Raw genomic sequence first — 25,334 nt, 5'->3', positions numbered from 1 at the left:
TGCATGAAATAGAGCCAATGAAATTCAGTAACTGCTGCATTAATTTTTCACTTTCCTACTATTCTTTCTGAATAAATACAGAGCCACCGTTTGCTATCACTTTGGAAGGGCGCTCTCATGACGCAAAATGACACCAAATGACGCAAACAAAAGTATCAATCAACTTTAAAGTATTTTGCACAAAAAAATGTTGCGAGAGCAGCTCTATGCCATACTGCCCAGCATACTACAAAAGCTCCAATAAGTCAAGGAAAGTTGGCATAATGGGGCAGTAACAGACCTAGTTGTTCATGCAAAGTCATATCAACTACAGTTACACAGTAGCGTGACGTGGTTTTCTGTGAAATGCTAATAAAAGTAAAACAGGCGCTAACAATGGGCCAAAGAAAAGCTCACACTAGTACCACATGTAATATGCATAATGTTCTGAAAAACTACACATACCACTCGATTTACCTTTGGCCGGTTTTTGTATAAAACCATTGATATTCGAGAGTGTGTCTCAAATCCAAAACTCATGTAAAACACTGCTTGCTCTGCCTACACGCCCTGGCGCAATGATGAACTATGTTTATCGTCATTCAATTACAGCCTTATTTGAGTAGCTGATGACATCACTATCACAAAACACTTAATAAATCAACGCAGTGCAACAGTTACTGCATTTGATTGGCACAAATCTGTCCTAAAATGTGCACAAGCTGCACCTCCACCAGATAATGAACCTTAAATGTGAGCCAGATAAAGATCCAAAAGTTTCCCAAACACTTGGGGCACAATTCACAAAAATGTGACATGCATTTACAAGGCCACAGGAGTAAGGCCGGGAAGCGAACACTTCCATTTCAAAAGGTGTAGGTTGTTATGGCAGTGGCGGCTGGCATGTAAGAAGGGTGGGGAGGCAGGGGGAATAAGTAAAAAAAACAATTCCACTTACCTTCCTGCCTCGACGTCCTTTTCGCTCTGGTCTTCTCCAGGCAGGCTGCAGCAGGAGCCAGGACACTCCAGTGACCAATCCTGGCACTGTTCTCATGCATCATGAAAGAAGCACCAGGATTGGAGGGAGCGGACTCCTTCGACGCTCCCAAGGACACTGAAGCTCAATGCTGTCTCTAACCCAGCTGTCTAAGACAGCTGGGTTAGAGAGGTTTGAAATGTGCATGTCTGGCTGTCCGACACAAGACAGCCGGCTAAAAAGACAAGTGCAATTTAAACTTAAATGTCTTGCCCATTACTGCTTTCTGTTGCTACCTGACTGGCAGCAGCAGCAATCAGAAAGCTCTCCCCCCATTCTGACGCTCGGCTTAGGACGGGGTTTTGAAAAATCAAATCGTAATAAATTAACTTTTTTGCCATTTTATTTTTTCATCTCTGGGGGCAATTTTTTTGTGGGCGACGATCCTACACCTTAGCTGAGGAGCCGCCCCTGTGTTATTATGAATCTCTCAAAAAGCTAATGCAGAGTTGGCATGCTAGTTTGGGAAGGTTGCGAGAGGGAGAATGTATAACAACTTTGGCAAGGAATTTATTTTAGCAAATGGGTTGGCATTAAGCATTTCGCCATTGCATTGTGGGAAGCTCCTGGGTGCCAGTGTCAGCACAGCATGACCTACATGTTTCTTATCCCACACTCCTTCTTATCTATGAGATTATAAATACTAGAAATTGGGATTCTAGTTGATATAGGTATGCACCCCGTCCAAGAAGGAACCCCAATTCTAGCCAGGGTAAGCCAGTTACACACCCTAAATTAACCTGTGCTCACCCTCTGGTAGCTTGGCACAAAGCAGTCAGGCTTACGTATAGAGCAAATGTGTAAAGTAAAACAGTGGAAACACCACACAAAAAGTAGGGGTGGTCAGAGCCTGCAGAGTTGCATATGCAGAATTCCGTGGAGTTGCATAAAAACTCAGTCGAATTCAGAGGAATTCCACTCCGCCCTAGCTAATGTATATGGGGCGGGGCTTGTAGGTACGTTTAAATACTTCTTGTTCATAAAAGAGCAGAACACGATCACTCGTCTCAGCAGCAGACGACGAGAAAGAGCCTCCTCGTGACTAGATGAAGTAATGAGTTCGAGAAAAGCAAAGATGAAAACACCTCCATCAAGGATTACAGCTAACTTTTCACTATGTAAATGTAGAGAAAAAACACTGGTTTGGCCTTGACCATGCGCACAAAGTTAGTTTGCTTAATACAGTTACAGAAGTGGAGCTTCAACTCGGGCACCTGCTGTCTTGCTGTAAGTGCTTCCTGTTGAGGTTTATTTTTTGTCTCACAAGCATCATGCCAAAATGAATCCTGTCTTGCATATTTATACAAGAGGAGAGCATGTTTTGTGCAACACCACTACTCAACTGGAGTACTTTTTTACCAGCTAATTAGTAAGTGTTACCTCGTTGGGTAAATGTATAGGGCATCTTTTGCACTAAAGCTGTGTAAAACACGCTGAAGAAATGCGCTTACCTCTCAGCCATTTTCACATGTCCCAAAGTCCCCCCGTCGTCTGTATGGCCCAGGCTCTACAGCTCCACCCTGACTACTGCCGGGTGCAGCTTCCTCTTCCTCAGTGCCCACAAAACTCCCCTGCGCCCTGGGAATCAGATAGTTCCTGTGCCGGACTCCCCAGTTCACACAAACTGTACAAGTACACTATCGGCGCTCTCCTTGCCCCCATCCAGAACTCCACTCTGTGGATTTTGGCTTTCTCCTCCGTGCACACTATTCAGGCTCTCCAGGCTGTCCCCGTTGCCATCAGGGTGCCCTTGGCATGCCGGGCTTTCCCTGCACACGATCCAGACCCTTCCTCTCTTCTGGCCAGCAGGGACTCGGAGCTCTGGATTGAAACTAGGGGTGGGCTGGTGGCTGGTGCCGGTATACTCCGCTATGCTACGGGCATTCAGAGTTTTTTGCTGAACTCCACGCTCCAAGCTCCAAAGTGGAAAAAACTTTGCAAACTCCGCCAGTGGATCAGAGTTCACTGCTCACCCCTAACAAAAAGACACCACACCCGGTTAGAAAAATAGAGCTTAATTTATTGAGCAAAACAAGACCAAAATGACAAGAATCAGTTTTGATTTTTTAAAGAATAGACTGAAATGTAGTGCTTAAAACCATAAAGCGCCAACCAGGGCTATCTGGTCACAGTAGAACGGATCAAATTCAAAAGTTCTGGCCGCCCGCCATGGAGTACTGGTCCGATACATTGAACAACCTTGTCCCACTGAAAAATACCTTGCAGCATAGTCAACAAAGACCCAATTTGTGGAGCAGAGGAGGCGATGCATCAGCATCGGTCCCTTCGGATGTAGGTGATGCATCGGTTACGAGCTACGCAAGTTGGAGATGCTTCATCATTGAACCCAAAGATGTAGGTGATGCGTTGTCATCGAGCTGTGCGGGTCAAGAATGCATCGGAAGCTGGAGACATTGCGCCTTGCATGCAATATCTTCGGTCCTTGGAGCAGTGGCGATGTGTCTGCATCGAGGGCGGTGTGTCGGTTCCTAGCCACGCAACAACAGCGATGTGTGGATGACTTCCTACCGACTTCCAAGGACCTGTACTGAACTGGCACCACTTGGCAGGGCAAGCCTCTCACACGACAGAGTACAGGTGCTGTTGGTGAGTGAGGTTGTTTATGTTTCTAAGACTTCCAACACGAGGCAAGTAGACAAGCCCTTAGAGTCACTCTGGTTCTGTGTTGGAGAGTTGCAAGTCCAGTCCTTCTCACTCCCAGGCAAGAGGGCAGCAGGTCAGCACAGCAGAGCAGAGCTGAGCAGGAGTCCAGCAGAGACCAGTAGATTGACAGTCCGTTCATCAGCACTGCAATCCTTCTTCCTGGCAGAATATACTCAGATCCAGAAGTGTACTGAGTTGGTGGTGTGAGGGGTCCAGCACTTTTACCCAATTGTGCTTTTGAAGTGTGGGAGACTTAAAGGGATGCCTTTGGAGTGTACAGAGTCACTGCCCTTCCTGCCCTGGCTCCAGACTCACTATAGGAGTGTATGCAGCCCTTTGTTTGTGGACAGGACACAGCCTATTCAGGTGTAAGTGAGGCAATGCTCAGCTCCGCCATCAAGTCAGATAATAGCCCAATAATTCCCATCAAGTCACACCTAAGCTCCCACTTAGGGCAAAAAGTGCTGCGGCAACAAGTTATGGACGGAATACTGAATGAATCAAACATTCACCCACAGTCAAGAGATTTAGGTTAAAACCATTGGGGGTGATTACGATGGTGGACGGACTTCAGTCTGCCATCGTCACAGCGAGTGGGTCCGGCCGCCTACAAAGCGGTGGTCCCACAGTGGGTATTAGGATGCGACCGCCACCTTGACGGTCACATTCGCCATACTTTGCATTGTGGCGGGTGCTGCTGGCTACAGCACCCAACGCAATGCAAAAAAGGCACTGTTTACATTTCCTTGCACTACGTGGCATGCACCATGCGGAGCCTAGCACTTAGTGCAGGGAAAGGCAGGGGGTCCCCATAGGTTCCCCCAACACAAAACGAAAGTGCCAGAGTGAAAGGGGGACACGCTATGGACCCCAAAGTCCATCCCGCCAGCCTTTCCATGGTGGGTGAACCGCCATGGAAAGGCTAGACCATCGTAATCCCAGCGGTGGTGCCTGATAGGCACTGCCACCATTTATGGGAATATGAGGGCCTCCGCTACCTGGCAGGCTCATGGAGCCCATCATAAGTGTGGAGGTCGGAGTTTCCGATCGCTACGGTACACCCACCATTATAATATGGCAGGCGGGAAATGGCCTCACAATGGCGGTGAAACCGCCATGTCGGTGGCGGGTTCACTGCCATTGTAATCACCCCAATTGTTCCTTTGGTCTCTACATCACCCCAGTTTTGACCCAGCCATATGCAAATCAGTCAGTCTTGACACTGTTCCTCATTGGTCCAAACTGGGGTAGCGTAGTGAGCAAAAGCATTCCATCCATCATTTGTTGCTGCAGCACTTTTCGCCCTAAGTGGGATGGGTATTCCCGGACGCGAGTCCCTTGCTCGCTGTGCCACTGGATTTAAGCTAGCCTGGCTGATGGGGGTGTTACTCCAAAACCGGTACCAGGTTGCTTGTTTCTGGTCCAGGGAGGACCTGGCTTGGCAGTTTGGGCTGCACTGTCCCCATGAGGAACAGGGTCAAGACTGATTTGCATATGGCTGGGTCAAACTGGGGTGGCATAGGGAGCAAAAGAACGATGGACTTCATGGATTCATCCAGCGTTGCCGCAGCACATGGTATTTGATACAACACAGACCTTGCTCTAAGGACCAGGTGGCAACTTTTAACAGAACATTATATTGTAGCATCTCAAAATTAAAGTGCTGTACATAGGACAGTGGGGTATGTAGAGACCAGTTAGGATCCAATTACAGAAAAATGGTATTTGATGGGTTAAATGTACAGTATTCATACACCAACCAGAGAATGTTTATGACGCAGTGATATTTATTTGGAATTAGTCCTGTACTGTGTGGCCCACAATCACATCCACATTGCAAGGCCTTTAATCCTGAAAACTTCAGTTATAGCATTCAAGCGGCTTCAGTCGCGTTAACCCAACACCCTGAAAATGCCAAAGACACTTAAGTCCAGCAGTACATAGCCAGGCAAGCCTGCAGCAGATCAGGCAATGCACATTTAATAATATTACCCACTCCTATAATGCACTTACATCGAAGGTGCCCCTGAAGCCCTGAATGCCTGTAGGCCCAACTGAAGCAAACAGTTTTAGAATAACATCTTTCATTACTTCTAACCATTACAAAACGGTATTTTAAAATGTTCTTCCTATGCGCATAATGTGAAGAAGTGAGACATGCCAAGTTTGTAACTGGTATGCCTCTTCAGTAAGAAGTCTTACTGCTCAGGTTAAGGCAACTTTTCCAATTGCAAAAGGCCTACTTTATGTATAAAATCTATTAAATCATACTTGGCATGGGTATCTAGTATAATCAATTTTTCGCAGCATTTTGCTGGTTATTAAAATTTAAAATAATTACTGAGCTCAGATTTTTAGTGCTGGTGTAACCAAGATTCTTTTTAGAAACATTGTTGATTTCAGCCCTGCCCGCTCCCTAAACTGAATCTGTGGGGCTCTGGTCTTCAGCAGTTACTGTAATAATGTTCCTTCAGCCCAGAGCTGCCAAGGAAAAGACCTGCATGCCTGGCTCGAGGAGAGACATGCTTGTCTTCTAGACAGGTGCACCCCTGGGGGACTTGTGCAGGCAGAACAAGTGAAAGATAATTACAGGACCTTGCACACCCAGAACACTTCTGCATGCATCAATGTGAGAAATGTGAGACGTGGGGGTAGAAGATTAGACAAACTGACCAACACAAAGGACAGATTGGAATGCCTGTTTGTGGTAAAGGGAAATGTGGCTTGAGCATGACTTTCAAGTTGGCCATATAGCCATACTGGTAACACTCACACAGGATTATACCGAGGGGGCACAGCCAGTCTGTGTATGTTTTCCACTATTGGCAAGAGGAAGGAACCCCATTTTAATAGACATCTCTACGGGCAGGCACATGGAGCACCACATTTTAGTAAACAATCCCAAATCTGCTTTCTCCAATGCAGCGAGCCATACGTCAAGAAAGAAGCCGTAGAGTCGGAAAGGGCCCCAGTGTGGGAACTTTGTGAGAGTGGGTTAAGTGCCTCCACCACTCACTATTGAGTTACCAGTACAGTATGGCTCGGTGTTCCCTCCCCCTCGAAAGCAGAGCACGTCTAAAGAGAAGGAGGCCTACATGGAATGGTTGGATGCCAGGAAACTGACCAGGATGCTGTTGACCACTATGGAGGGATAGTGAAAGTTCCCTACTCCTGGCTGCTATCTCCTAAAGCCCTTTTGATGCTCTTTCCACAACCCTACACTGAGTTACTTGAGCTAAAACACTGAATGAGGCTGTATTTACGAGGCTTTGAACAAAACACAAACGAATCCCTTTCCATTCTCAGAGATCTTACGATCCTAAGGTACACGCAATAAAAGATGCAGCATGTGAAATGCGCTGGCAGATTCCCACCTCGTACTTGGAACTCCAATATAAATAAAGAACTTCATAGCAGAAGTTTAAAACACATGCTATAGAATATTGATGCAGTCAAAAGAAATCTTCAATTTTGACCTTTTTTAATACCCTTTATTGGTATAACTAAAGTGTGCTTCTCACCCCTATTCCTAATTTACCCCACTACAGCCAAATTACAACACAAAGGGACCGATTCACAGAACTAACTTAAGACAAAATCCTAAACTTACTACCATTTTCGTATTCACACAAGGCACTTACTCACTTCGGTATTCACAGAAGTTAGGAGTCCTACCTTTAGGACTCCTAAATGCCTTCTGTGAATACCGAAAGTCTTAACATTAGGATTTTTCTCAGTTTAGGAGTTCTAAAGTTAGGACTCCTAACTTTACTACTAGTAAACTGAGAAAAATCCTAATTTTAAGGCTTTCGGTATTCACAGAAGGCATTTAGGAGTCCTAAAGTTAGGACTCCTAACTATACTACTACTAAACTGAGAAAAATCTTAATTTTAAGACTTTCGGTATACACAAAAGGCATTTAGGAGTCCTAAAGTTAGGACTCCTAACTTCTGTGAATACCGAAATGAGTAAGTGCCTTCTGTGATTACCAAAATGAGTAAGTGCCTTCTGTGAATACCAAAATGGTAGTAAGTTTAGGATTTTGTCTCAAGTTAGTTCTGTGAATCGGGCCCTTATACTTTAGTTGCACATTTAGTTATACAGTAGGACCATATGTCACCGTTTCTTTGGTCGTGAATACACCAGATTGACACTAGCATATTCTTTCAGCTGCACAGTGGAAGGCTTTATCACCCATTGAGATGGGTAATGCAGAGTCGTGCCCAGTAGATTATGCCAATTTCCTAATTTCCCTACTTGATTAGAGAGAAGGGGGTTTGCTCTACTGCTTTGGATAATATAATATAATATAATAAATATAATATAATATAATATAATGCAATGTAATATAATATAATATTATATAATATAATATAATATAACCCATATTCCTCATTTGCCAAACACAGCCAAATTACATATTAGGGTTGCAAATTTAGTTATACAGTACTGTCATATGTCACCCTTTCTATAATTATATATACACCAGATTAATTCTAGCATGTTCCTTCTGCTGCACAGGGCAAGGCTTTGTCACTCATAAAGGCTAGTAATGCAAAAGCATATCCAATAGGTTAGGAGAGGAAAGAATGAATCTCTCAATTATTGCTATAATGTGCATGATCACAGTCAAGCAATGTGTGCAAATGCCCAACTCTAATTGCATAGGCTATGTTTCACCAAGCATTTCAGAATAAGCTTTGCTTTTAGTGCACCGCAGCCCATTGTGCAATCATAGAGGGGCTAAAAAGTTAAGCAGAATAATGGATCAAAAACTATAGCAAATATATTTCAAATTAAAGGACATGGCATACACTCATATTTCCATAGACTTTACTATATTTAAAAATTGAGCATTCTTGATTCTTTTTTAACGTAAATTATGTTTGTTTTTCAAATAGTACCACAATTTTGATTACCAATAGGGTGCTTTACATATATCCACTGATCATATGTTCCACTTGTAGGCAAGTTATCTCAACAACAACCTGGATCTATACGAAGTCTAGTCCTCAATGCACATAGTTAGTCCTCAGCTTAGAACTACTATCACCGCCTGTCACATAGTTTCCCCACCTACTGCTCTCTTGAAGATGGAAGGAAACTGAGGTGGCATTTCCAGGTCATCCCACCGAGCAGCAAGTATAATGTGAAAACATTTATATAGAAAAGTGTGGAACATGGAGGTAGGAATAGTGGATTCACCCGAGTAGCAGTGCAGGAGAGAAAAGAGGGTGAAAGCAAATGGTGAGGTGCATACTAGACATTATGTCAGTTAATCAGAATGGTTATAGGACTTTGGGTGATTTGCCATCATCTGACTGAGTTTGTGGCTTCACCTTCCTTTCCTATAACTATTTTCTTTATTCTTTTGGCTCTCTAATTTATGTTATGCCTAGTAGGGGCAGTTCTGAGTCTCATCTGACCTGTCTAATATGTATTGAGAGCTTAGAACTCCTTTCCTCTGGTTCAGTGATTACTCTCACACTGTCGAGTAAGGTACCCTCCAGGCATCCTCAGCCTCCCAAAAGAATCAGGTATCCAACCTTTTCAAGTACTAAATCAGATTTCCATGCAAGACCATTGATGTCTGATCTCTTTTTGGCTACACCTACCATTTTCCATTGTGTCTTAATCACACAATTATTATTATGATTGTCAGATTTCTCCAATTGCCAGGCAAATCAGGCTTGGGCTATCGCAGGTAAAAGCACCTCATTATCCCTCCAGGGTTGGTGTTCAAGTGCATCAGAGATTGTTTATGACAGAGCCTCATCTCCCACATCCTCTGAAAATCCTAATACTCAAATATGTGTATCCGAGGCTGCATTTTCCAACAGTTCTCTCTTTTTGTACTGGTAGAGTTGGTGGTTGAAATCCACCCAAAGTGGCATGGTTAAGCCCAGACTTGGGTCTCATGCTCACTGTACCACTTTAACCAAGCTGTACTCGGCTGATGAGGCCAGACCTAGGGCGAGACCGGTCCTGGGTTGCATGTGTTCTGGTTCAGGGAGGGCTTGGCTTAGCAGTTCAGGCTGGACTGTTCCCATTGGAGCAGGGTCAAGACTGATTTGGACATAGCTAGGTCCAAACTCAGGTGGCATGGTGAGCGAGAGAACTATGGGTTGGAGTGCTACCCGAGCTATTGTCAGTGGTTAAACTTATTGCATATATCCTCTTTCATCACCTTTTGTCCTTTTAAATCCAGTGCCATTCCTTACTTTACTCTGGTGATGTCCCCTTTTCCTGCAAACTCACTTCCGGCCTGCCGCTCATTTATCCACTAATGCCAACTGCAACTTCTAAGTACTTCACTGATTCTTGTAATCTGCTGAACTTAGAAATAAGCATAGCAGTATTTTATGTTTTTCTAATCAGATCTCTGTAACAGTTCCATGATAGCGGTTTATGGGAATTATCCAGCAAAGATGAATTAGAGGTTTGGTCTTGTGTCAAATTCCTTCTTTACCTTCTCCCATTCCTTCTCCTGTTTCTTATTTGGATTGGGCATTGATATTTCATACCAGCTGGTCCTGAGTGTGCCTGAGAATTTCAGAATTTACACAAATCCAAGATGATTTGCTCTTGCATGGCTGTATTGCAACAGTCGCTCACACCGATTTTTCTTATAAAGGGGGCTGCCTTATTGCGCAAAACAAATGGCAGGGCTAATATCAGTCAGTCAAAGGCTTTATTTCGATATAAATATATCTTAAAAAGCAAAAATACAATAATGAGCAATAAAATAGTAAAAAGGAACCAGTACATAAAAGAGATAGACGAACATTTCATGCTACTACTGGTACCAATAAATTAACTAAAAACGATTGTATAATTTGGTAAGAAAACAGATTAAACAAGATACGAAAGCCTAATAGATCTGATACGCCATGCCCACCCTAGAAATTTAGCTAAGCCACAAGCAAAGAGGGGCCGTGGGTCGTTTTTCAATATTCGTAGGGCCTCCAAATAGTGTCTAGTTCCAAGTTCTCTGCAGAGTGGCTTTAGCCATCTACTCCGAGGAGCTGCATAAGCCGGGCATTCGAACAGAAGATGGGGAACAGACTCAGACCTCTTTGTACAAAATGGGCAAGAAGAAATTGTCTGGGTAGGTACCTTCCACCTAGAAGTCAATTCTCCAACAGGAAGTAAGTCTATTCTAAATTGAAAATGTAGTGCCCTATCCTTGCGGTTTGAGATGACATCCAGGTATGGGTCACAGAAGTACACTTCCTTGACCAAAAGAAAATCCATAGTGGACCTACACAAGTTGGCGTTGCTACTTCTGGTATCGGCTACCCAGCTCCAATATATCTTTTTTAACTCAGACTTAGGAGGTGCAGATCTATTATTCCAGGCCTCGCCAAGACCAAGGCTGACGAGAAGACGCTTGACTTCCCTCAACCAGTGAATCTTGGACCAGCCTGGTGACCCCAAAACATCGGTTAGGCCGTCCGCATAGCTGGATAATTCTGGTGTTCTCCAAATTCTTGCCCAAAGGAGAAGAGGGCGGAGCTTAGCCTGGTCACTAATTGGCCGAGTACCCATATCTAAAAGCAGTGGGAGGGTTGGGGTGCTATGGGGGAGACCCATTAGATCTTTATGAAATTTACTTTCGAAGCGAGATAGATGGTCCGCCCTATAAACCCCCCAAAGTACAGCCCCATAAAGGGCAGCGCTAACACCCCTTGCCCTGTAGATGTCTAGAACAGGAGCAATGGGTTTAAGGGATGAAGCGCGATGTTCCTTAAGAAGGGCACCCACCACCCTCTTATGGGTCAACAACATCTTTTGGTGGTGGCATTTCCAACTCATGGAGTCACAGAGACGAATGCCAAGGTAGTCGAACTCTGAGACCCTCTCAAGGGCAACGAAATCTAGAGTCGGCGGTTTGGCCAATTTTTTCGGAGGGTTAAGGACCAAATACTTGGTCTTCGCTGTGTTAATAACTAACCCTCTTGCATCACAAAAAGACTTAAAGTTAGCTAATAGGCTCTGCAGGCCTGCCGGGGTTTTAGAGATCAGGAGGGTATCATCTGCAAATAGAAGGGTAGGTATTCTTCTGCCAGCCAGGGTTGGTGCATCTGCAGGATGTTGTAGCAGGTGCTCCACCACTCCATTGACATACAATGAGAATAGAGTGGGGGCAAGAACACATCCCTGGCGCACCCCTCTATTTACAGGTATACGTGCTGTTTTTTGCCCCTGGTTACCCCACCTGATCTTTGCAAAATTATCAGCGTGGAGTTTTATCAACATGCTTAGCAAATAGGGTGGAATACCCTGTTCGTCAAGCACACTCCATAATTGGCTGCGGGGAACTAGGTCAAAGGCAGTCCGCAAGTCTATGAAAGCGAGGTACAGACTGCCTTTGCCCAGTACAACCACTTTCCAGTATAACATCATGAGTCGAAAGGATTGCTCTATAGTCCCCGTGCCTGATCTAAAGCCAGCCTGAAAATCTGAAAGAATGCCCTTTTCCTCTACCCACTGCAATATCCTTGCCAAGACCACTTTACCAGCCACCTTTTGTGAGGTGTCTAAGAGGCTTATTGGGCGGTAATTGGCTGGGTCATTCCGACAGCCTTTCTTAAAGATTGGAACGACCTCAGCCCCCTTCCATGAGGTCGGGAAAGTTGCCCCTTCAAGACTGGAATTCAATAGGGCGGAGATAAGTTTTCCCCATTCTTCCGGGTTAATGCGTAGCAAATCTCCTGGTATGCCGTCCGGACCTGCTGCTTTGTTGGGCACAAGGCAATTAATCGCCCCCACCACTTCCTAAGATGTGAACAGAAGCTCATCCTTGGACTGGGAAGATGCATAAGGGTGTCGTACTATCAAACTTTCCTCCTCATCCGGGGCCATTGAATAAAGTTGTGAGAAGTGGTCAACCCACGCACACTCGGGTACGTTACATGTAATCAATGTGTCCACAGGTTTCTCCCTAGATCTTAATAGGTCCCAAAAACCCTTTGCATCCTTCCTAAAGCTAGCGGCCTTCAGGTCACACCAGAACTGATCATCCCATTCTACTTTTGCCTTTGATAGGACCCTCCTATAATTTCCCCTTGCAGCACAACCCAGAACTCTGTTCTTAGATTTTACTGCCTTTAGTAGTTCCCATTTAGCCACTCGGCATGCAGATGAGAACCACCCAGCAGAGCCCTTCCTACCGCCTCTCTTGTTGTCCCCCTTTCCCACGTTGTGGGTAACAAATAGTTCGCCTAAAGCCTTCGTAGTTTGTGCAAAAACTACGGGAACCTCCTGCACACTGAAAGATGGGGAATCGATGCGAGGTATAATATTAGCCATAATAGATTGTATCTCCAGCATCTTACCCTCATTACCAATGATATTCTTCCATTTCAGGAGCCTACCACAGTTGGAGGGACACACTTCATGTGTTGATTTCCACACATGTGGGATTGGGGGAGAGGAGCTACCCTTCCACAAAGGGGCCAAAGACAGAGATAAAGGGTTATGGTCGCTGTCAATGGATGGCCGGACCTCCATGTCCACCAGGAAAGACCACAAATGAAAGTTCAACATAATGTAGTCGATCCTAGAGGAATGGCCTATTCTATTGAACGTATGTGCCCCCATTAGATCTGATTTGGATCTGCCGTTGGTTGCTCTAAGACCATGCTCCAAACAGAGGACATTAAGGTCAATTGCATTTTGGGTCCATCTCCTGATTGGGGCAATTGACAAAAGCGGGATGCCTCTCCTTACATCGTCGTCGCTGGTGCCCAGCACATCGTCCGCATTAAGCGGTTCAAATGTGCAGTTAAAATCCCCAGCTAATAAGACGAGGGAATCTGGACCACAACTCTTGAGTTCCTCGTCAATACCGGTTGGGGAGAGAGTGGATAGACCACCCCTAGTATCTCTAACATACATATTAAATATTTCAAGCACTCCTCCTCCACACGGGCCTCTCATTGATAATCTCTGGAGGTCCGGTGAATTAGTGGCTATGCATTTGATGGTGTATCGCAGAGAGATGTTTACCCAAATTAGCAAACCTCCGGAGGGACGTCCCTTACCTCCGTTTGGACGAACAGCTGGTACGAAGTAGGTGGTATAACCCAGCTTGTGCTGCGGTTCCAGGCACCAAGTTTCCTGGAACAAGCAAATCCCAAAGGATTCAATAAATGTGTTCCAATCAGGGATACTTATATTCTGAGCTAGACCGGCTATATTCCAGCTAGCTACCTTCAGAGGCATGCTGGGAACCCCTCCCTGCCCCAATGTTAAAGCCCTTTTAGTAGGGGTATTATCAAAGGCAATGTCCATTTCGACAACGGGTGTTGCCGCAACATAAGGAGTTTGAAAGCCTTCAACAGGCAGGTCCCTACTGGACTGGGGCGGCACCGGTGACCTTCCCCTAGGAGTGGATAAGGAGGAAGGGGTAGTAATGGAAGAGCTCACCTGCTGCTCTCCGGGGGATAAGCTAACAGTTTGTGGCTCCCCGGAGACTTCAATATGCGACTTCCGTACAGGACAAATTTCCTGTCAACAACCTTGCCAAAAAGGACCCTGCGGCTGGCTCGGGATATTGTTAAATAAACTAAATTTAGAGATACAACCGCGAGTTCTGCTGTCCCAACCCTCCCACATATGAATTCCGGCTTGCCTTGCGGGGGGAATTTGGGGGTTGAAATAACTAAGGTCGCAAATACCAATTGAACCCCTGCTATCTGTTAAACTATGATCGTTCGTGGGTCCTCTACATATATAGCTAACGATCCTTGGATCTTCAAAGTTCACTATGATACAATCCCCACTTATGGATTTTTTCCTGGTGCCAATCCATCCGACTCTACCCACGTGAATGATCCGGCCCTCCCAGAACTCGGGCAAAGGTCTATTCTCTTTGAGCCAAAATAAGGTCTTGTTAAACAATTCAATATAAGGCTCACGCTTACCTGGGCTAAACACAGGTACCGCAGCCAACACCACTACATAGGGCTGACAATCAGGGGGGAGATTTATATTATGTTCCCTCCCAGGAAAAAGTCCCTCGTCTGACTGCAACACGTGGGCTTTTGCAGTTTCAGCTGGTTTAGAAGTTGGGATCTCAAGTACACTATGGGCTACTGAAGAGATGGCAATAGTAGTAGGATTTTCCTCAACTGTAAGAATCGGGGCGGGTGGGCATGCCTTCTTTTTGCCTGGAATATTGGTGGTGGTCTTGGGGGACTTAGATTTCTCTGCAGGCTTAGGAAAAGGGTGAGCGGGGTTACTTATAGTACCTACCGCCAGCACAGTAGAGTACAGGTTCCGATTAGTCGCTTCCGATGCAACTGGTGGGTTATCAACTATAGTAGCTGAACTATGCTGAACAGTAGACGTTACCTTACTAACAAGTCCATCCCCTAAACCATCCTCCCTCGTTCTTAGCTGCAATTTTATGAATGATTTTAATGAGAAAAAATTATCTAGAGTTGTCTGCTCCATTTTGTCCACTCGCTCGGTTAGCCCTCTAATTTTATCTAAGACTGGAAGGAGTAGAGATTTCATTAGATCCTCCATTTTTGTAATTAAGTGAGAATCTGAGGAAAGAGTCGCTATACTGTCAACAGTGTGATTATTGGAAACAGAGGTCACAAACCCCTCAGTAGTGCCCTGTTGTTTCTCTTCCTGCAATGGGCTAGGGTACCCCCCTACTACATTATTGAAATCACCCCTCTTGATACCTGCCCACCTCCGGTTTCTAAAATTTTTGGACAGTCTGCTTTTCCGTATAATGGCAGATCTTCTCCTCTTTGGGGGGGCTGGATGGATTTCCGCCTGCACCACAAAAGCCGCCGGAGAGGGCGACATTGGGTGGGTGATGGGGTCAGCCGGATGCGAAATAGAAATGGCTGACTTGGTTGCTGCCGGGACAGGGGCCACAAGAATTTGAGTATTGAGTGCCGTAGCAGTAAGATTTTCCAGCCCTTCTATGTTAGCTCTCAAGGCCGCCACACGAGGGTGATCCAAGGAGGAGGAGACAGGGAGGAGCGGGTCCAATGCTCGCTCCGGGGAGGGTATCAAGGCTATTGGGCCCATAGAAGATCGTCTATCACCAAATGGGCTTCGAGATAGCCGCCGCTCGGCCATGGTGATTTCTTTATCGATAACGTTGGCCACACGGGTAATGAACTGGTCCATTGTACCAGCCATACCCCCCTCACTCCCCCTCAGACTTTTATCTGAGCGAGTTGACACCGCTAATACAGGACCAAGCCTTTAGTACATTCAAACCAACCCCCTGACAGAAAGTAGGACAGCAGGTTACGAAGGATACTATATAATAGATATAAAAAATAGGCACATATCAAGAGGGAGTCCCAGCCACAAACAAGCGAAGGAGAAAGGTGCGGCTAGCGCAGACAGTGTCCAGATAATGTCCAGTAAACGCAACCACAGTCCAAGTCTACAACATTAGGCAAATATCGACATACAACAACAACAGTACCTGATATGGGGCAGATGGGCTAGTGCCAAAGTTAGAGGGGGGGCCCAGCCCAGCCTCAGTCAGCCCCGGATGGCCACAGACGGTCCCGCCCTTGTCCCGGGCTTAGCCCGGCGCCACCCGCGCGCGTCCCGCGACGCGGGGGGTAGAGCTGTTTTTATCTCGCCCTCCGGCGCGAGGTGCTGTGGTCCGCTTCCGGTGGGCAAAGGAGCCAGGGCTAATTATCTATCTATCTATCTATCTATCTATCTATCTATCTATCTATCTATCTATCTATCTATCTATCTATCTATCTATCTATCTATCTATCTATCTATCTATCTATCTATCTATCTATCTATCTATCTATCTATCTATCTATCTATCTATCTATCTATCTACTATGGTATTATCACTATGATACGCTTAGTTATGGTTGGGGCGGATAGTGTGGCTGGAAAGCCACAAGTGATGCCTGGGCTTTGAAGAATGCCTTATATTCAAAGCGTTATTGGGTTGCAGGAGTCTCTACATAGCCTTCATTGACCTAAAGACTGCTTTCGATCTTGTGCTCAAGAATAAACTCTGGCAAGTTCTAAATGATATGGGCCTCCCCAAGGAGATGTTATCACTTATCATACGACTCCATGAGGCACATTTTGCTAGGGTGCGCTGGGGCTGTCAAGGCCAGCTTTCAGACCCGACAGTAATCAACAGGGGGGTACGCCAGGGCTGTATCCTGGCTCCCTCACTTTTCTCCCTCTTTGTGAATGGTGTAGTCCAGCATCTTTCAGAGGTTCCAGCGGATGCCCCAACCATAGGGGAAGAAAAAGGGGCAACTCTATTATTCGCTGATGATACTCTGTTAGTATCAAAAACACCAAGTGGGCTCCTACTGCTCATGAATTGCTTTAGATCCTTTTGCGATTTAAGGGGTCTGGAGATTAACACCCTAAAGATGAAGCTCCTCCTTTTCAATCCCCATAAGTCATTTAGAGGTAAACTAACAATAGGAGGGGTCCCCCTGGAGAAGGTGAATACGTTTGACTACTTGGGAATTACCATCTCCAAAGATATGTCATTAAAACCAGATGTAGAAAAGCAGACGCTCAAGCACAGACAAATTGTCCGGGCCTTGCTCAAGGAACATAGAACTTCCTTTACTAAATCAGTGGCAGCCCCAATTCAGATCTATGGGGCTAAAGCTGTGGGCTCCGCGCTTTGTGGTGCAGAATTATGGGGGTTTGGAAGGATGGGGATTTGAAAGGATGGAGGTTACTGAACTCGGAGTCAAAGTTCCTTAAGTCTCTTGTTTCTTCATCGCAGAGCACACCTCACCATCTGTTACGACTCGACTTGAGTAGAGCCACCATTGTGGAAAAGGTGAAGCTCCCCCCCCTACATTTTGGCTGCACAGTAGGTCCAACCTGCAGTTGTCCTCGTACGCTGCGGCCCTTGGTAAAGTGGTCACACGTGACCTTTCCAGTAAGTTTGGCTGGATTCGTAATGTGAAATCCTCTCTAAGAGCATTAGGTCTAGAGGGCCTCTGGGATACTAAGGACCATTTACCGCCCCTTAGCAAAGACACACTAAGAAATACTACTGGGATTGGGTAGCCTAGGGTTCAGTTACCAGATCCTTGTGGGGACGCCTCACCTTGGAATTTATTAATTTTTAAATTACTGAATTTTATGAGCAATATTTTGAAATCATCACAATTCCCCATGGACAGGAAACTCTATACGCAATTGGATATTTTCCTTTAAATTCATATACTAGCACGTGGAGGCAAACATCTACTTCCTCTCAGTATTGCCCCAGGTGCACATCTGCTATAGAGTCCATCGCCTATGTATTCTTTGTTTGTCCAAGTACTCGTGTCCAAGACTGAAATGGCTGAAACCAATCTGTAAGAAGCCGGGTACGTGCCACCATGTTAAGGCACTTCTTATCTTAAGATCAGATCCTAGCTCAACAATTGTTTGTGCCGTTGCCAAGTTCTTGGACCACATGTGGGCAATAAGACGGCACCAGTCGAAAGTGTGAAACTCCTACAGAGATTACTAACTTTTTATCTACTGTATCCATATGGTTTTAAATTACCCCCGCATCATTCTTTTGGGTTCACTGGGCAACCTCTTATTTTCTTTGAGTGTGTAAAAAGCATAGAAACCTGCCAGCATAGCGGGCCTTGTCGCCCGAGTGGTTTAGGCAAAGGCTTTGGTTGTCATTGGTTCTTACCTCACATCAGTGTTCAGTCAAATCACAATGGACTTTTAGATTGCGTTCCTATGGATATTTGTATTCTCTGTCTTAGCCTACTGTGTTTTTTAACTTCCAATTAGTTACCAGTGTACTAAAGTTCATTGTACCGTACTTCATGTCGTGTACTCCTCCATTTGGTTCCCAATGTAGAGGTCTGATTTTAACAATTGTTTGTATGTTGGACTTTGCACTTTTATGATCTATGACCGAAATAAAGTTGAGTGATGATGAATGCATTATCGGAACATTGCTTGTGCTTGCTTGCAGTCTCTTTATTTTCATTGTTATTTTCCTTAGTACACAGCTAGACACCAACTGAAGCCTCTTTTGAGGAGCAACAGTGCCTTCAGGCCTTCTTGATCCTTAATGGCTCTTTCTGAGAGATCCCATGAGACTTGTGATATCCCATGAGATATCAAAATTTCTGCATTCGTTTTCAACTCATTACCTCTCTAAGCATGCGCATGGAAACATGATGCTTCACATTTAGTACACGGAGGGTTTGGGATGGAATAGTGGCAGCATCTGTGGTTACTGCACTTCCCTTCTTCAAGCCTGTGTTTATCCTTTAGTGAGTCAATCTTACCCACAAGGGCTACAGATACGTCTTTATCTAAGTATTGAGATGCTCATATTAGGGATGTGAGAGTAGAAATTTCCTGGTACTGTTAGCACACACATTTGGAACTGCTACCCAAGTGGGGGGGGGGGTTATATTTCATATCCAGCCTTGAAAGGCACATCTTGCATACTGAGTTTGTGTCTGTTTGCATGTGTTTCCTCAGACATCAAAGGGCACATCTGGAATACTGCATGTGTTACTGTCTGAATATGTTTCTATGCTCTGAAAAATTTTGAGTACACTGTCCTGAGCTTCGGACATAGATGCTTAAGAAAGAAGATGAAGAAAAGCACTCCAGTTAAAGAAAGCTTGTTGTTGATTCTGAACATGCTTTATGTCCCCTGCGCCCAGTAACTTAAAAGAGTTCCACATTACAGCACTAGGCAAATCTGGGAACTTGACCAGGTCATCAGAAATGCAAATGTCAAACCATCGTAACCTAGGTCTAAAAGACTGGGTCAAGGACCTTACAAAATACAATGAATTAAGAGTGAGAGAATATGTAAAAGAAGTGTATAAGTCTAGACATTTGGTATGTTTGTCCTTACTTGTGTCTCTTGCTGTTAATTCATCTAAAATCACATTCCTACCCAGTCAGGGTGTACATCTCAAACGCCACCTAATTACCCTGGTGGGGTCTGTGATTGTCATGGGGGAGGTTACCGGATGACATGACACGAGACCCTAGATAATTCTGTGACAAAATGTATAATAGCACAATAGTCCCTTTTATTTATTTTCTTTAGATTTTGTTTGTAGTTTGTTCAGACACCCATTCCTCTCGTGTCCCTGTGTCAGTCTCTGTTTGATTCCTATTACTGGCCGGAGGTTGTAGGGTCCATAATGTCTCTGTGACCACATGCAAGAGTAAGCCGTATTCAAGCACAGACCTGACACCCAGACATTTTGTTTCCAGGCTGTTGTTATTCTTGGTCTTCCCTCCCTCGTCCTGATCCATTGCCTCTGTCACTTTTCTAACACTCCTACTTGCCTGTTGGCAAGAGAGAACTTCAGTGGTGTTCTTGAGACTTGAGACACTCCTGCCATGTTGAGCATCAGGTCCTCTGGATGCTGTCAGCATGGGGCCAGAGGGCACCTCAATCCAGCTAGCTCGTACCTCCACAGGTTTTTCTGTCATTGCGTGCTCAAATTACACCCCCACAGTGGCGTCACTAGGGTTGGTGTCACCCGGTGCGGGTAACTCATGGTGTCGCCCCCTCACGACTTACCGCATGGACCTCCTCCGCCCCGAATCTGCCAGTGGACACAGTTGGCAAATAACGGGACCATACAGAATCCTTAGTAACGCTTGTAAATGTAGGTCCTATATTTACAAAATGTGCCTGTTAACAACAGTGTGGTAATGATTCATTAATCAGGTTGTACAGTGGGCTACCTGCTAGTCAACAGTTTATTGGAATTTATAATATCATAGGTATGGTACTTTTTACTGATGTGATGTTCCCACTATCCAGCAACATGATATATCAGTGGTCGAAGTGGGGGAAAAAAAGTAGGGGAACTGTGGGCGGAGAATCAGAGGGCGGAAATAACCCAAGGATTGGATCAGTGGGCAGAGGCGTGCCCAGAGCGCGCAAACATCCCAATTTTGTGTATTTGTTTGGTTTCACTGCCTAGCTCTATCAACCAATGGATACACATGATTATTTAAGGTTATAATGAGTTATTGACAGTAAAATATGTTCACAAAGTGGGATATGCTTCTAATCACAGAATGTCCCCAAATACGATAAAATGTGGAAGCACAAGCCATTTGTCCCCGAGCCATGGAGTTTCTGTCATCAGCACTTCTCCCTTTTCCAAAACAGCAGTTCAAACATGAATGGCTAAAAATCCTAGTTTGCAAATGTTTTCTAAATAATAATGGCTCTGCCATATTTGCCTCATAATGCAAGATCTGCAGCATGATCTGACCATTTAAACTAATAAATTGTTTGTAGCTCAAACGTATCAAAAGTTAATAAAAAATGTGACTTGTGTTGCTGCGGAGTAGATGACAGTTAATAGCTCACTGTTCTATGTTAGGATTTTAACTTATAAACTGCAAGTAGCAAAAGGATCTCTCTGTCAAAAGCAATAGCCCACTGGCCTATTTACATTATGTGCACTTTGTGATCTGCATGGTACATGTTCTTTGCAGCAGGTACATTAACCCTCTGAGCTACCTTTCCATGAGTCAAATCTTCCATTAGACAAAATTCCGATCTCTCTCTAGGAAGAACATTAATCACCAGAGTCATCATGACATTTTTATTGTTACCGAAAATTACTGGAGGCCAGGAAGGAGGCAGCAAGCGCTTTTAGAACCATAATATACTTGCAAAAATTATGCCTCCACCTAAAGTGAGCACCTGGTGCGGTCACACCGGTTGCACCACCCTAGAGCTGGCCCTTCTCAAGGGTCCTGTGATCTCAGTGACAGGGTCACTGTTCTAGGGTGTACTGCTTCATAGGCCTGCCCGCAAGACTGGAGGTGAACTTCAGTATAAATAGTGGTGGACATGCCTTGAAGGTTAACCTACACTTGTCATGCTAGGGTCCACCTGCTGGTGCTACGACACCGGGGCTTCTAATGTCTTGCGAAGCCTTCTAAGGTCTAGCATGAGATAGGGCTCTCTCAGGAGAGTGGTCTGGCGGACTGGTTATTAAGGCTGAACCTGGTTCCCCAGTTCCAAATTCAACAGCTCTGGCCATAGTGCCACATCCTCTCCCCCACTGAACACCATACTGCCCCACTGAGAAAAACTAAGACTGCCTTCAACTAAAACCCAATTGTTGCTGGCTATAAACACCTGGATGCGGCTCAATTTAAAAACCGCACTGGGCAAGAGCAATATGTGGCCCACAAAAAAAAGTGACAGCATCCTGGAAAAAGCAAACAATCATAGGGAATGCAAATTTTTGCAAACCATGTGAAATGTAAGCAGGAACAACATGGTTACCTTAACACTTTTACACTCACTGTTCTGAAATCAGTGAGTGCTTTTGCCTGAAAAGTTAAGGACATGACAACAGGGCCCTGAATGCACCCATTTCAATGGCCATTGCTTATATCCTTACAAAACGTAAGCAGTATAGACAACATCCCTAGATACAGAGCAGCAGTACAAATTTTGTTTTTCAATCCTCACATTGCAGTACATCCAGGATTGGTGCACTAGTTCAAAGCCCAGGGAAAACAAAGCCAAAACAACAAAAATAGCGCTTCACTGACAAACTCTGTAAAAGTGGCGCTAATGTGTTTGGGTGTGAATAAAATCAATCTGGACAGTTTGCTACCACTCTGTCTTACTTTATTTAGTTATTTATTTTTCATATTTTTTAACTTTCATTCCCGATGCTGAATTTTGGAATTAAATGTCAGAAAAATACGACATTGATTTCCAGCAAAAGTGATCCATTTCACAGAGAAGCAAATAAAAGAAGGGAGAGGAGACAGTGCGTTAGGTTGCTCTGCGCACACCGGCCCTGTTGGTGTCACCCCATGTGAGGGTGTCACCCGGTGCAGTCCGCACCCCCGCACCCCCATAGTGACTCCGCTGCACCTCCATCATCTCGGAGCCTCGCGGATCAGGCTGCTTCTCGGTCGCCATCTTGGTCACACCTGGGGAAGACATGTGGTCAGCACAAACATTTCCGGAGACATGTTAGCTGTATAACTTGGGCCAATTGAATAAATGGCTCAGAAACTGATTAAATATGAAGCAATTTCACAACAGCATTTATGGGTATAGATCTAGATTAGATATAAATTGTCACACCTTGCATATGGGCAAGATAATTCCTGCTGCACCTATTATTTACTGTATAAACTGTGTTTTTCTATAGGACTATCTTCGACAATATTACAGCCTGGGTAGAAATGCCACACTACGAAGGAAAAGATTCACTGAAACATTCAGTAGCAGGATGAAAAAAATGCAGGATTTTTTTGGCCTAAACGTGACTGGATTGCTGGACCTTGAAACCCTGTCTCATATGAAGGAACCTCGATGTGGAGTCCCAGATGTTCAAAACTATGAATTCCACGCAAATAAACCCAAATGGCAGTGGAATACAATAACATACCGGTATGTCTTCTAACATCACGCCAACAAGGTATTTTCCTCCACTGCAGGATAGAGACTTCTTAACAGATACTGCAGGAAAAAGATACCTGTACTATTGAAGCAAGTGAAGACGTGTTGCATGCTACATCTGCATTTAAGTTTCCAGAAAGTACATTTATTAATATTAATCTCTGTGGTGTGTCTGCCAAGCAGCCACAAAGTGGTATTTGTTATTAGTGAATGTCTGAAGTCTGGTTAGTCACCTATGCCCACCCATGCACCAAACCAAAAAAGGCACTGGCGATGCCAATAGATCTGGCGTTTACCAAAAAAAGTGCGTCTGCAGTCTCTGGTGAGTTTAGGCACTTAACATACATACACTATGTCACGCATCTTTGCACTCATGCATCCATTCTTTTACCCACTTACTCAATCCCTAAAAAACACACACATTAAGTCAACAGACATATGTAAGATAAATTGAAAGAGTAAAAGTATAAGAAGAAAACATGTCACTACCTAAACATGGCAGAGTTATATTTGCAATAAATAATAAAATTATACATAGCAGTGGGTGGCCGTCTTGCAATGGTACTGTACATAGTGTATTGTTGTTTTCAAGTTCCAACATGGGTGACACGTTTAGAAGCAATATGTTGGCTTTTGTGGAGTGGTAAAACAGTGATATACTATGAAAATAAAATTTTGTACCAATCCCAGATTGCTGCAAGCAGCTTTACCCAAATGCCCTTCCCTAACTGATCTGTTTTAGACCTACGAAGCCTGATATAAAGAGCCCTTGTCTCAAGACGGACATCCGTTACACTTAGCCCCCCTTCAACCATCGCTGACTGTGGTACTAACTCAGAAATACGAAAAGCCCCAAAGAACGCCAGCACGTAGGCGATTCTGAATAACTTGGTCTCATACTCAGACCAACATACCTGGTGTAAAACTCCTAAAAGTCATCCCAGCCTCTCCATGTTGATGGGACGCCTACAGTCTGGTGCACCCGGTGCTATACGCTCCCAACCCCTGATGGCCTTCCTCACTCTAAAGTCTTTGGTGGGATCCCTAACTCCCCGCAGCCCAGCAAAGAAAGCAATGGCGGACAATTGCCGGCGCACTAATGACAATGACCTCCCCCCTTCCTTCTGCTGCACTAGAAAAGCCAGCACCCCTTCAGGAGAGAATCTGTTTACATCCTCGTCCAAATTGAACGATGCAGTGTACACCCCCCAAGCTTTTTCGTACATACGTTTAGTCTTGGGTGCCAGTGATGCTGCAATTAGGTCTGTTGCAATGGGGCACCAAGCCTCCACAACTCCTCTGGGAACTCCGTCATCGCTTCGTCCGCCTGCGGCCAGCGTGCCCTGAACTCTGCCAACTTAGATCGAGACAAAGCATCAGCCACTGCATTATCCACCCCTGGTACATGTTTGGCAGAAAAGTGCATGTTATGCAATAGACACAAGTGGATGAGATACTTTAGTAAACGCAGCACCCAAGGACATTTGGCGCTTTGATTATTCATGGCCAGCACTACAGACATACTATCTAACCAAAAAATAATTCTCGCATTAGCAATTGACGCCCCCCATATGTGCAGGGCGACAATAATGGGGAACAATTCTAAAAAGGTAACGTTGCGTGTGAGCCCAGACGCAACCCACTCCCCAGGGCATTGTTGCATGCACCACCGGGAGCCCAACACTGCCCCAAAACCAACGCCACCCGCCGCATCTGTGTACAGTGCTATCTCCTTGTTGCTCTGGGAAGGTCGCTGCCATAATAGAGTTCCGTTGAAATTTGCCAAAAAGGCCTGCCATGTTCTCAGGTCCCCTCTAACCTCTGCCGACAATTTGGTATGGTGGTGTTTTGCCCGCAGGCCTGACATTGCTCGCGCTATGCTTTTTGCAAAAACTCTCCCCATCGGAATTATCCTTAACGCAAAATTAAGCTGTCCCACCAAAACTTGCAGTTGATGAAGTGTAACTTTCCTGGCTGTTAGACAGGCAGTTATCGCATCCCTGAATGCCCTCACTGTCGCCTGCGGCAGCCTGCACTGCCCGGCCATGGTATCTATCTCAATCCCCAGGAAGCATAGACAGGTGGCTGGGCCCTCGGTCTTGTCCTCAGCTAAGGGGACCCCCAATGCCTTGGCCAACTGTTGGAAACCTTGCAGGGCCCTCCCGCACGCCTGGTCCCCAGGGGGACTCATGAACAAAAAATCATCAAGGTAATGCACCACATCATCC

At 45.1% G+C, this 25,334-nt stretch overlaps 1 protein-coding gene across 1 annotated transcript in view; it reads left to right on the top strand.

Annotated features, from left to right (window-relative positions):
• LOC146801920 (collagenase 3-like) overlaps nucleotides 1-25,334 on the top strand; it is a 186,620-nt gene that overhangs the window by 2,674 nt on the left and 158,612 nt on the right. The window contains exon 2 of the mRNA XM_085624067.1: nucleotides 22,856-23,097. Within this exon, the coding sequence (XP_085480193.1) occupies nucleotides 22,856-23,097 (242 nt within the window). The remainder of the gene's footprint in view (nucleotides 1-22,855; nucleotides 23,098-25,334) is intronic.

Source organism: Triturus cristatus, chromosome 8, assembly GCF_964204655.1.
Source record: "Triturus cristatus chromosome 8, aTriCri1.1, whole genome shotgun sequence".
Lineage (NCBI taxonomy): Eukaryota > Metazoa > Chordata > Amphibia > Caudata > Salamandridae > Triturus > Triturus cristatus.
The sequence above is the reverse complement of the archived record's forward strand: the minus strand, read 5'-3'. Positions and strand labels throughout refer to the sequence as shown.